The 13,664-nt window shown below is 38.7% G+C and overlaps 1 protein-coding gene across 1 annotated transcript; it reads right to left on the bottom strand.

Annotated features, from left to right (window-relative positions):
• Nucleotides 1–3,535: 3,535 nt before the first annotated feature.
• Nucleotides 3,536–12,383, bottom strand: taf1b (TATA box binding protein (Tbp)-associated factor, RNA polymerase I, B). Its single transcript, XM_053336912.1, has 15 exons — nt 12,288–12,383; nt 11,006–11,104; nt 9,578–9,665; nt 9,103–9,200; nt 8,921–9,010; nt 8,409–8,496; nt 7,644–7,812; nt 7,390–7,489; nt 6,534–6,681; nt 6,274–6,448; nt 5,669–5,706; nt 5,438–5,525; nt 4,876–4,946; nt 4,200–4,428; nt 3,536–4,029 (listed from the first exon to the last, which is right to left on the bottom strand). The coding sequence occupies exons 1-15, from the start codon at nt 12,303–12,305 to the stop codon at nt 3,744–3,746; spliced, it is 1,785 nt and encodes a 594-aa protein (XP_053192887.1). The 5' UTR covers nt 12,306–12,383; the 3' UTR covers nt 3,536–3,743.
• Nucleotides 12,384–13,664: the final 1,281 nt, after the last annotated feature.

The following is a 13,664-nucleotide window of genomic DNA, read 5'->3' as shown; positions in this document are numbered from 1 at the left end:
ATATTAAAGTAAAATTTAACATCTTTTGGTTTTGGACTGTTCAGACGTGGCCATGAGAAACTAACTGGCTAATAATTGGCTCATTGACTCATCAATAATATAACTGTTGATTTTAGCTCTATTTCTTCCTTTTTAATGTTCATTCAGTGTGTGATTATTTCACTTATGAGTCAGTTTATCACATTATTTAAATTTTTTGTGATTTTTTTGTATTATTTGTAGAGTGAATGTTTTGTGACACTTAAGAATATAATATTTTAATTGAATGTATTTTTCTTGAGTTTGTTTTTTGACATTTTGTTTATTCTTCTGTCTGTTTTGGACCGTGTTTCTTCTCTCGTCTGCTGCAGCGACCACATTTTCCATCTCGGGGTCATTTAAGGTAACCAGAATTTTTGATTCAATATTTAAAGCATCAAAAAAAACCCAAACTTAAACACAGATTAAAAAAAAAAAGATAAAGACGTCTAATTTCATCTGAAGCCTGTCACGATGAATTCTGTCACATTAAAATCTTTTCACAGACGTGAGCTGAGGGTTTTTTTCTTTTTTCTGGGCGGCCGCCATGTTCGTCCCGCTGTTGTGTGTGCTGTGGCTGTTGCTAGGTGACTGTGGAGCGTTGGGCATGTTGCCACGGCGATACTATAGGGAGCAGCATCACCTCATCATCACGTAGGAGAGGAGAGAGGGAGGGAGGAAACAGCATCTCACCGTATTCATATCAAACATCCAGACAGATTATTTCCTCCTGTGTGTCCTGCGATGACTCCTGTCCTCACTGAACCTGCTCCACGTCTCGTTTTGCCTCGTGTGGCTTTAAAAGTCTGAACAGAAAAACACTTTCGCTGCGTTGGCGTCTGAGCGAGACATTCAGACCTGGTTTGTTTGGTTTAATGGCTGCGTTAATGCCTTAAAAATAGAAATATGATACATGTGCACATTTTCCAACCAGACAGATCGGGTGTCTTTCGAGACTTTTGGTGATGCTGGATACGATTTTAAATAGTTCCCATCTGCTCAAAAAAATGTGTCAACATCTAGACGTGGAAAATCTTTAATTGAGCAAAAGTCTTAATTCATATTTCTGAGATCAAGACATCTGCACTGGAAGCAGTTCATCAATGCAAGCTTTGCAGAATAAATGTGCGATCAGTCATTTATACACCGTAATCGCTTGATTCCTGTGTCCCAGTTTCACTTCCCCTTCTATAACAATAACATCTTAAGCGTTAAAGGTCATTGAGTGCACAAGGCACTTCAAAATAAAGCTGTTTTGGATTGTCCTTTCATAGCTGACAGGACAATAATTTTGCTTACACGAGATAAAGCAGATGATCTGCTGAGACATCTACCAAAGACAAAACAAGGCAATTATACTATAAAAAGGTCATGTATCATTAAAGTGGTGATTAAATGTATTAATTCAGTTACACAGCTATGTTTAATGAGCCTGATACATACTGTAACCATTTTATTTATGCTGTAAAAGTCAGCTGATTTGTTAATTTACATTTCAATCCACATTTTTGAGGTACTTGTACTTTAGTTACTTTTCAGATGAAGATTTGACACAATGGATAATATAACAAGCTTTTAAAATACAGCACATTGTTAAAGATGAAATCAAAAAGCAGTGTGTAGTCAGGCTCACATTTCCGATGTCTATGAGTTGTTAACAGTTCCACCAAATACTGATTTTTCCCTCTAATCTTCTCACATGCTTTCATTTCAATAAATGTTTAAATGATCCAATATTTCAGCAAAAATCAAAGATTAGAGAAAAAGCCCAAAAAAACTGAAAGCACATTTGTATATCAGAACTTTGTTTTTTCTTCTTTCCTCTCCCATTAATCATCTCACCACCCCTCACATTTATCTGCTGACCCTTAGGAGGGCCCCCGACCCTTAGATTAATCTCCATCAGCTACAACAGAAACATGCTGCATACACAATGGTGCTTCAGAAAAATAATGTATCAGTCAGAGGGACCAAAACACTACTTTTACTACAATACTTTAACTATATCAAGCTAATAGTACTTTTCATGCATGATTTTTTACTAGTAATGGAGTATTTTTTACAGTTGTTTTGGTACTTTTGCTGAAGTAAATAATCGGATTACTGCCTTTAATGTTTATTATCTGTATGTTGATGGTACCTGTTGGATGAAGCATCACTGCAGTGCTCAGTTTCAGTCTGCCTCTGGCTGAATGAAGCTTTTCTCTCTTTGTTTATCTTCTGAGATGGACTCTGCTGCCTCCTACTGGACAGTTTGTGTCATTGCAGATCTGCTCAGCCTGGAAAACAAAGAGAAAGAGAAATAAATATATTAAAAAAACAAGATGAGGAATTTAATCTAGTTTTTGATAATCTGTACTTTGGATATTTTGTGTGTAACAGTAACCACACTGGATGGCTAAAGCTAACCACAACTAAAGTTTAAAAATTATACTGAATAGTGGTAGATTTACCGTCGAAATTCACAGTAACTTTTAAGTAAGTTGTATTACTCAACAAAACGCCCTAAATCTTTGGTGGGAAAGTAGTTTTTGATTATATAAAACAAAGAAAAGCAGCAAACTTTAACACTGAAAACACCAGAAACGGACAATATTTACCGTTCACATCAAAATGAAGGAGCTCTGCCCTTAGTTACCGTTGCTATGGAGGAGGGACTGTTAACAAGCTAACTGAGATTATCAAAAATGAATGCATGAAATAAAAAAAGTTATTGTTTCATTTTAGTCAGAAATATACAAAAAAAATACATCTAATTTTTGTTTTTACTGGCTGTAATGAAAACTGTTGCTAGCGGCTAGCGGAGTTGGTTGAAAATTGTCTGCAAATTAGTGTATGAAAATTACGGCCTATAAAAATGTGTCTCATATATAAAACAAACCCACAAAGACCCCGTGTAGAGCAAAAAAGAAGCTTTCAATGATATAAAACAGAGTAAAAACAGCAAATTGTCACATTGAAAACGGCAGAAATAGACAATATTTGACCGTTTACATCAAAATGAATGAGCCCTGTCCTTAGTTACCGTTGCTATGGAGAAGAGACTAATGGTAGCTAACAATTAACAAGCTAACTAATTCAACAATCAGTATTTTTTGAAAGGATTAGTCACTTTTTTCAGCCAGAAATACACAAAACGTTGGTTGGTTAAGTCTCCAGCTGACTGCATGAAACATTAGCCTTGAAAATGAGTCTAAATTAGGAAAAGGATACCTAGCAAATAAATCAACACAGCCCCCCAACCCCCCCAATGTAAAGCAAAAATAAAAACGTTTTATCTATAGATGATCTAAGCAGGGGTATTTAAACTTTTTCTTTATTGAAAACACGTGCATACATAAGATCCGAGGTCTGCAAAGAGCAAAATATAACATGCATAGAAATAAAAGTTGTTCAATGACATAAGAAAAACTTTCCTATACTTACAAACCATAATTAAAACTGCAGTCAACAACTCTCAATCGTTGTTTTCTAGCAGTAGTTTTAATATTGCTCTCTAGACATGTTTTTATAGAAAAATAGTCATCTGATGGGTTGTTTAACCTTCAATAATCTATAATGTCTCATGAATATTGTTGTTTTCTTTCCATATCACACTTGTGTACGTTGCACACTCGACCCACGACTGGCTCCAAAGTGGTTTTGATGTCTTAAATCCTCATATATAAACTTAAGAAGAACAAGCACAAGAATAAATAACATTTCTTGAGCATAAAGGGACTTAATTATTCCTTCGACTGAGTTTTCTTCCTTTTTTTGGAGGTTTTTAACTCCGGTTCATTGTCTTGCCCTCTCTGCTGTGTCCTCGGTGAAGTCTTGGTCCTCTTCCTGTTCTTGTTCGAGGGTTTGTGCCGTCGTGTTTTGTGGCCGATGATTCGTCTCTCCATCGTCAGCACCTCCTCGTACATGTAGAACGGCTTCACGTCCAACAGGAAGGAGAAGAGCTGCAGCAGCCAGACGAACATCCGCGGCAACGTCGGCTCCACCTCCTCGTAGTGACTCTTGCACCTCCTGTAGTGAAGATGAAGAAGAAGAAGAAGAAGAAGAAGTCAGCACCTAAGGAGTCTCTACACTTGCAGCAGCCGGAGAATGCACATGTGTTTCATTTTTATTTGACTATTTTTCTCTGACTTTTATTTTACATATGTGCAAATAAACCAATAACCAATGTGAGACGTTACCACCGTGTGCAGAGTCTGAGCGATGGGTGCCAGTATGTTGAGTTGGAGGGCGTCAGGACTTTTGATTTAAGGGTCACGACGCCACCCAGTTTCTGCTGGTGTAGACTGGGTCCGTCTGCTCCGTCCTCGTCCCCCCAGCAGAATATGAAGCTGGATGGACCGTCACGCTGGACGCCCGCCACCCGAGAGGACAGCTTCTCAAAACAGATCTGCAACTGCTCTGCTATTCCTGCGCACACACACACACACACACACACACACACACACACACACACACACACACAAATTGATTTGAAGATTAACCTTCGTGTCGTCCTCCCGGGTCAATTGACCCCGTCTGTTTTGACTGGTCCTTCCTTCCTCCCTTCCTCCCTTCCTCTTTTCCTTTCTCCCTCCCTCCATCCTACCTTCCTTCCTTCTTTCTTTCTTCTTTCTTCCTCCATCCTACCTTCCTTCCTTCTTCCTCCGTCCTTCCTTTCCTCCCTCCCTCCTCCCTTCCTTCCGTCTGTCCTTCCTCCCTCCTTCCTCCCTCCTTCTCTTTCTTTCCTTCCCTCCTTCCTCCCTCCTTTCCTTCCTTCCTCCCTACCTCTTTTCCTTTCTCCCTCCCTCCCTCCTTCCTTCTTTCCTTCCCTCCTTTTCCCTTTTTTGTTTTAAGTCTATAATCTGAGAGTCTTACTTTTCCTCTTCATCACTACCCATTTGTCCTTCTTGTTTATGTACAGCAGTTTCTGTGCCTTCCACGTCTTCCTGTGGACAAGTGAGAGAGAAATAATAAATATATTAGTGATTTAAAAAAAAAACATTTTGTCATCAGATGAACACTAAACTCAATCAACAGCAAACAAACATTAAAGAAAGGCTCAAACATGCATTAATTAGTCCATAAAATACTATTGAATGTCTCCAGATTCTCTTAATGTGTAAGATCAGAGCACAGCGCTGTATTTTCTTCACTTTTATTTAAGATTTTTGATTGTTTAATGTCTAAACTTGCAGATATTTCCACTCTGCATTGTTCTTGTGTATTAAACATCTGTATTAAACATCTGTATCAATCACAAGCTGAAGTCTGCAGATGAGATTTTAGACTTGATGGAAAAGTGATGGAAAATGTTTTAAATAATGTGACTGAAGGTTTTGTCTCCCCCTTCTGGTGGAGAGAGTATAAAGGTGAACGCTGTGCTCTGGTTGGCTGACACCGGCACACAGGTTTCATTTCTGGTGTGTTGATGTCTCACCTGGCGGTCTCCTGTTCTCTCCTCTGCTGAGCTCGGAGCAGAGCGGCCTGCAGCAGCCGGTACCATCTCCGCAGGTTAAACATGTCGCCTGACACACAGCAGACAGAGACAACACAATTAATACACAGCTGAGTGATTGGATCAGTTATTGATTGACATTTAAGTAATAAGATATTGTCACTATGATGTAATACTGTAGTGAAGATGAAACACACACACACACAGACACACCTTCATCGTCCTGAGTGTTCACATCATTTGATAAAATCCTGAAAGACACAAATCAAAGTGACAATGTGAATTTGTTCAGTATGGAGGCCCGGAAGGCCAAAAAGATCAGGAAATACTGCGAAAGGCTCGTAATAAAAAGGTGACGTCTTCATATGTCTTGTTTTGTCTTTGCTGCTTTATGGCTGTTTATTTATTTCTTCTTCCTATTCTTAAACTGTTTCTCATTTAACTTAGATATATATTTCATTTTATTTTTTCCTTAATTTCATACATCTATATTTTTTAACTTATTTCTATTTTGTTTCTCTTTATTGTGATCAACATTTTATGGATCAAACGACTAATTGAAACAATGATCAACAGTCACATCAACGCCTTCTCAAAAAACTGATTTAAAGGACAAGTTCTGTCTTTTTTTAAAGTCTTTCTTAATATAATACTAACCAGTTCACAGTAAAATTCAACAGATTTGACAGTCCACCTTAACTCACCCTCAACAAACTAAATAATGATAATAATGAATTATGAGATTTACATGAGTCTTAACTGAACTGATTTCTTCTAACTGATCCAAAATCAATCAGAAATCTTTAAATCAGAGTTACCACTCGCTGTGGTCGTCCAGGCCGAAGAGGAGCTTTAGGGTGACGATGATGAGCGCGGCTGCCTGCAAGTCGTACCGCGGCAAGATGGTACGAGACGAGGGCGTGAACGTGTGGAGCGTTTGATCCGCCATGCCACCGTGATCCATCAGCCTGCAGATCCACGGGTAGAGCTCGTCTGAGAGGGAGAGAAGAAGAAGAAGAAGTTTAATCCAAGGTGTTGAAGATGAGTCAGTGTTGTCGGTGTCGTGGTGCAGGCGTACCAGGCAGATTGGCGTCGGTCAGGTAGCGCAGGCTGAGCATCGCCGGGTGCAGCAGACTCTGCCTGCTGATTGGAGGAAAAGCAGGAAGCTGCAGGAACAGAGCCAGATTCTGAGCCTCTTGATGCACCACCTGGTGAGACGGGTCCCTCTGCGGAGAAATAATTAGACAGTCAGAAAAACTGGAAACTTCAATGAGTTTTAATACTTTAAATTTCCATTAATAGTATTTTAAATCCTTTAAAGCTGCAGTTGGTAACTTTGAGGAGAGAGAGGACTTTGCATCAAATTCGAAGAAGTACAATTTTCAGATCCCTCCCTCTCCCTCTCCGCTGCACACCTGCCCCAACCCTAACCCCCAGAGGAGGCTGAGGTGCACGCGACGGCACGCGACCACGTGCACACGATTGGTAATACATGAACTACACTCCACACCGCTAGATATAAAACGCATAACAATGACTTTCACATGGCGATACCTTACCTAGAAACTCAGAGATATGAGCTTGACCGAGCTGAGGAGGAAGGGGGAGGGGCCTGTGTGCGTGAGCAGTGATTGACAGCTGTCAGACACTCCATCAGATACAATCCTGGCTCCGATTGGTTATTTTTGTCCGGTCGTGATGGATTCTGGCAGTTTGCAGTAGGAGCAGTAGGCGGGGCTAAATGAGCCTGTTTTTTTTTTTGTTTTTTTTTTACAGATTACTAGTTTCATGTAATGCTGTCTTTACATAGTGACAGTCTTAGCAAATATGACAAAAAGTTACTTTTATAAAACTTACCAACTGCGGCTTTAATTCAAATAATTGTTTAATTGCAGCTTGATCATCATTTTATTGCTTTACGTTTGATTTCTGACCTCGTCTCTGAAGATGAGCGCGTCTTTTCCCTCCAGCTTCATCTCTTCTGGAAGCTCCTCGTAAGCGGTGCAGTACGGGACGAATCCTTCTTTCACCAACCTGAAACCCGACACACACACACACACACACACACACACACACACACACACACACACACACACACACACACACACACACCAAGATCCAGGACTGTTCAGCACCACACCTGCATCCTCTCAGCTCCGTTAGCATCCAGGTGCGCTCAGCCTCTTACCTGATCAGATCGCTGAGCGTCAACGCCTCGCGGGTCCAGACCAGAGCCAGGTGGATCAGAGCCAGAGTCTTCTTCAGGCTCATCAGACCGCGGCTCCGCTTCAGCCGAGGCGTCAGGTAGGTGTCGGCGTCCACTGAGCCCGAACAGTAAGACCATTCACTGGAGACCTCTGCAGGGTGGAAGAGGAGGGTTAAAGGAGTATTTCACCTACTGCAGGACTGAGTGGTAAAAAGGGAGGTGATGAGACTCATTTAAGCAGTAAAATAAATAAATACTTTGATGCATTAATGTATTTCTTCCTGTGTAAACTTTAAATAAAATAAATTACTTGGAGAAATATTATATAAAAAGTATCTTTCAATTCACACCACAAGAGAAAAATGTGGACTTTTTGTCTTAATGAACTAAATCGATTACAAAATACAAAAAACACACAGGAGGAAAACATGGAAATAAGTTTTTTTATATAGGACCCTAAACATCATTTAGCTCAAAGTAATGATTACATCTGACTATTTAACAGGTGATTATGTATAAATAAGATGATTTATGGTTTATTTTTATTTCCAAAGTTTGTTAAAATTAATTTAGTGAGCATAAACTTTTTTTAAAGGTTGTCTCTACTTTATTTTCTGTTTCTCCATTAAGACAAAAGCTGATATCTGCTGTTCTTTAACTTGCACTTATCATTTATTTTTTGGTAAATCCAGAGTATTATTATATCCGTCTGGTCTTAAAAGCAAACTGTTCAATCTGTGACTCTACCTGTGTTTGAGGCGACCGTGCAATCCGTCTCGCTGGCCGATATGACGGTGGACTCGGGAGCGCTGTCCGACTCCGAGTCCGGATTTCTCTGAGAGGAGAGAGACGAGGGAAGCAGCGTCAGACAGAAAAACGAATACATTTCTTTCTTAATGTGACTCCGCAAATCAGTTCAGCAGTAGAGAGAGAGAGAGAGAGAGAGAGAGAGAGAGAGAGAGAGAGAGAGAGAGAGAGAGAGAGAGAGAGAGAGAGAGAGAGAGAGAGAGAGAGAGAGAGAGAGAGAGAGAGAGAGAGAGACACACAGAATCCACTCAGATTTTATCCAATCGGGAGGTTAAATGTGTACAATTTTGGAAATGTTGAATAAGACGCTGGTGGAAAACATCTTTTATCTGAAGCCCCTCCCCCCAAAAAAGAACAATAAAAGTCTTGGGGATGTTTTAAAGATCTTGAACAGCTGATTAAAACACCTGATTATTAAAACACCTGATTATTCCCGCTGCTTGTGAACGCACCAGTTTGAGTCTGGAGCTCTTCAGTGGGTTTTTGGTGAAAGCCTGTCGACTCTTCTGCAGGTAAAGTCTCCACAGCTGACACAAAACTTCCTGAAACAGACACAAACCCAACAGATCAGAGTTACGTCCTGAATCTGAAACTGTTCCTTCAGCTTTACGAACTAAGAGGATCCGGATCAGACCTTGAAGTGAGACGAGACTCCGAGTCTGAGCAGAGCGTCGGCTTGGTTCCTCAGGATGAACTGGAAGCCTTCGCAGATCCTCCACTCGCGACCTCGCTCTAAACAGAAGAGACAAAAACACATCACAAAAATCAGTATTTATAAATTAGTATCATTTCTGCTGCTTCACGTTATCATCATTTTATCACCTCACATGAATACGTTTAAAAAGTTTCTGTGGATTTTAAGGGAAGATTATTTAAAAAGTGATGATTATAGTAAAAAATATTAATTTAAAGTGTCAAAAAATGTGTTTAAGTGTTATGTTTTATCCAATTAACCTCAAATTGATCAGTTTATAATAATAAAAACAGAAGAAAAAGCTGAAAATCTGAGACATTGGAGAAGCTTGAACCAGAGAATTGAGAGTTTAAAAAAAAAAAAAGATTAAAATATAATCGGCCTCTGTGAGCCTCCGTACATCAGGAGCACTGACCGGTTTGCTTGGTTCTGGCTCCTTTGCCGATGGTGGAGACTCGAGTGGAGCCGGGAGTGAAGGTCAGGTCCACCACCTCTTTGGTTCTCTGTGGACGTTTGGACACATTGACACATGATTAACCTTCCTGTCGTCCTCCCAGGTCAAATTGACCCGTCTGTTTTGACTGCTCCTTCCTTCCTTCCTTCCATCTGTCCTTCCTCTCTCCTTCTTCTCTCTTTCCTCCCTTCCTTCTTTCCTTCCTCCATTCCCCTTTCTTCCTTCCTTCTGTACTTCCTCCCCCCTACCTTCCTCTCTTTCTTCTTCTCTCTTTCCTCCCTTTCTTCTTTCCTTCTTTCCTCCCTCCCTCCCTCCTACCTTCTTTCCTTCCTTCCTCCCACCCTCCTACCTTCTTTCCTCCCTCCCTTCTACCTTCCTTTCTTACTTACTTCTTTCCTCCGTCCTTCCTTCCTTCCTTCCTCCCTCCCTTATTTCCTTTCCTACCTTCCTTTCTTCCTCCCTGCCTTCTTTCCTTTACCCCCTTCCTTCCCTCATTCCTCCCTCCCTCTCTCCTTTCCTTCCTTCCTTGACTCGAACACAACAGGAGGGTTAATAAACAGGAGGTCGATACTGCCCCCTGCTGGCAGACTGCCGTACTGCAGCCTGGAGGGGAAAAGGAGGCCGTCTGGTTATCAATCATTGGAAAAAGACAGATGGTTTGAATCGCTGTGAGATATTAATGTCGGTGAGTAAAGCAGACAGGATTATTATTAGTGTAGTTTTCTTTAAGCAATCACACGACCCGATGATGTCATGTTGTTATGTACGCGAGGCTCGATCAGTGTTAAATAAAGCATCGCTATCCTGCACGACATCAGTGTCAGAGAGTTTATGTATCAGACTCTAAGAGAGAGACATTATAATAAACAGTCAATAGGTTTAAAATAGTCACATAATTATAAAACAAAGATTTAAAAATATGATTAATATCTATATATTTTAAATACAAGCCCTAAAATAAGTGTGTGAATGATTATATATGTGTGTCTTTAATACAGTAGACCTATGTGTTTGTATTTTTTGTTTTTTCTTGTCAGATAAAAAGCAAAATATTGTGAATATGTGATAGAAATTAAAAGTTAAAGTGAAGTCAGACTGTTTCTGATGAGATCTACCTGAGCCAAATGTTATATATTAGATAATTAACAGTGTGTGGATTATTCTTCTAATAAGAGGTTTAGTCTTCTTAAAGTTTTTACTCGTCTCTTTATTGTAAACTCAGGACTTTTGTTCATATCAGGATCTTGATTAGTCAGAAGTCGAGATGTTGGCAGGTTTTTGATGCTGAACCCCCTCAAGAACTGACTAGCTGTTTCAGTCCGGTTACCATGGTGATTGGGTTAAAAGTCATGCGACAGGTCACAGATCAGCTGTTGTTTACTTGTTTACCTCGATGACGTTGTGACAGGAGCGGCAGTAGAAACGACCCTCGTCTGAAATGCCCCAGTCCACCGCTGCACACACAACACAGGGCACCCTGTAGCCGGCCTGGAGAGAGACAGAGAGAGACACACACACACACACACACACACACACACACACACACACACACACACACACACACACACAGTTTGATCACAACAGTTCAGTTTCTTTGGTCTGAAGCAGCAGAAACACATTTTTACAGCTGATTTGAGTTTAATGCTGCAAATAATTATTTTCATAATTGATTATCTGTAATTTTCTTTAATTAATCAGTTAATTGTTTAATCTTATGCACACTGCGTTTCCCTCAAATCTCTTGTTTTGTCCACAACCAAAAGTGATTAAAACTACAGTCATACAGGACTAAAGAAACCAGAAAATATTCACATTTAAGAAGCTGAAATCAGCGAATATCGACTCGATTTTTACTCAAAATGCCGAATTAAGTATCAAAACAGTTAATATGATGATTATAATTCATCGGTTTATTGGTTGACAGAAAATTGCAAAACTACAGACAAGAACAACAAGCTTATAAGACACAAAACTATCATAATAGTGAAGCAAAAAGAGAATAAACTACTTAATTAAATACTTAAATCAGGATATATGCTTGATTATGTTTATTTTTTGCTCCTGCAGTACAAAGATAAAGTGAATATAACATAAATGAGCAGAAAAACATCCATGGAGGCAACATTATATTATCAAAAAATCAGTTTAATGTAAAGTTAATTTGCCAAATTGACTAAAATCAATGTGACTTAAAGTAAACAAGAAGAATAAACTGGAAAACAACTTTTATTTTAAAACAGCTCAAACTAAACGACGACTATCAACTTTTATAAATGAAGCTCAGAAAGCCTCTAATACTTTAAATCAGGGGTCAAACATGAGGCCCGCGGGCCAGAACCGGACTCCTAATATAAATAATAACTTTTAGGCATCTTAACACCTCTTTACAACACATACGATTATCCTCTTCTCTCCTTTTTAAAAGACTATAAATCATCCTTTAATGGGTTTAAAGGCTTTGTGAAGTTTTAATGAGACCTTCTGGTAAATTCGGCTTCAAAAATAAACATGTTTAACATTTATTTAATTAGATTTTAGTGTTTATCGTGTTTATAAAACTGACATATTATTAAATGGAGTCTGGTGCAGCAACAAAATAAACACTAAATACTATCTACTAAAGTTATCTACTAACTTTATCAGACTAATATGTGTGTGCAGCATTGATTACCGTGTGCTCCTCGTCCATGTTCACTTAATTAAAGCCGATTTATAGTAAAAACTTGATTTATTTGCTGAAGCTCGTCTGTAGATCCACATGTAGCAGGTTTGTTGAGGTTTTCTTCTTCTTCTGTTGTATTTCCGGTTGACTGAACGACTCGCGCGCTTCACTGCTGCCCCCTCAGGCCAACACGTGAACTACACCTTTAATTCATAAAGATAAGAGACAGATGTTACTGTAATACTTTAACTACATCACTCAAAATATTGATGTACTTTTACTGCAATACGTTACTATATCCGGCTCATAATACTTTATACAGGACTTTTACTTGTATTGGAGTATTTTTAAATTGCAGTATTTGGTACTTTTATTTATAACTATGTATTTATTGAATAATCTGAGTATCGAGTACTAACCACAGTTTACAGTGTACTGTGATGACTCCACTCTGACAGCATTTTACAGGTTTTCAGCTGTGTAATCAGTGCATATTCAGTATATATCCAGTTTATATTCAGCTGTATATCCAGTATATATTCAGTATATATTGAGTGAATATTGAGTGTATATTGAGTGTATTTTCTGTATATTTTTAGTATATATTCAGTGTATATCCAGTATATATTCAGTACATATTCAGCTGTATAATCAGTATATAGTCAGTGTATATCCAGTGTATATTCACTATATATTCAGCTGTATATCCAGTATATATTCAGTGTATATCCAGTGTATATTCAACTGTATAATCAGTATATAGTCAGTACATATTCAGCTGTATATTCAGTGTATATTCAGTGTATATCTCGCAGTAAAAGCGGATTTGGATGAGATCAGATGTTATAAATAGACCAGTCCAGATGTCTCTCTGTTATTCTCTTACATAAGATGGACCACGGACATGTTTTGCTTTTATTTCATTCAGTTTATGTGTTTATTTGTGCAGCTTTAACACCTTTTTACACATAACACTGTAAAAAATCGCGTCAAATTTCTGACTTTCTTTTTAAATGTCGGAGCTTTTTTGGATTGAAGCGTGTTTGAATCAGCAGAGTCAAGCTCCACACAGTCAGAACAAAACCGGAAGTTGGGATTAAAAGAGAAAACTGGGACATAAAAGAGACTCCTGGACTGAAAATACTACATTAAAAATCAAATTAATAGAGATTTATAATGTGCCTGAGTATAACTGCATGAAAAACAACTTGAAAATGTTTCATGAAGGGAAATAAACTGAGAGAGAATAAAAATCATCCAAGCAACAACAAAAAAAGTAAAAGTAAAAGTAAAAAAAAAAACGTATAAATTGCAAATAAATTATGTAAAATCAAGGAGCGCAAAGGAGAGAGCAGTGAGAAAGAAAAAGAGAGAACTGTAAACAAA

The sequence above is a fragment of the Scomber japonicus genome, chromosome 17 (assembly GCF_027409825.1).
Source record: "Scomber japonicus isolate fScoJap1 chromosome 17, fScoJap1.pri, whole genome shotgun sequence".
Classification (NCBI taxonomy): Eukaryota; Metazoa; Chordata; class Actinopteri; order Scombriformes; family Scombridae; genus Scomber; species Scomber japonicus.
The sequence above is the reverse complement of the archived record's forward strand: the minus strand, read 5'-3'. Positions and strand labels throughout refer to the sequence as shown.

Coding starts and splice junctions, on each gene's coding strand:
- taf1b (XM_053336912.1), bottom strand. Junction 7,813..8,408: donor CACGGTCGCCTCAAACACAG/GTAGAGTCACAG, acceptor TCCACCCTGCAG/AGGTCTCCAGTGAATGGTCT. Junction 7,490..7,643: donor ACGCTCAGCGATCTGATCAG/GTAAGAGGCTGA, acceptor GTCGGGTTTCAG/GTTGGTGAAAGAAGGATTCG.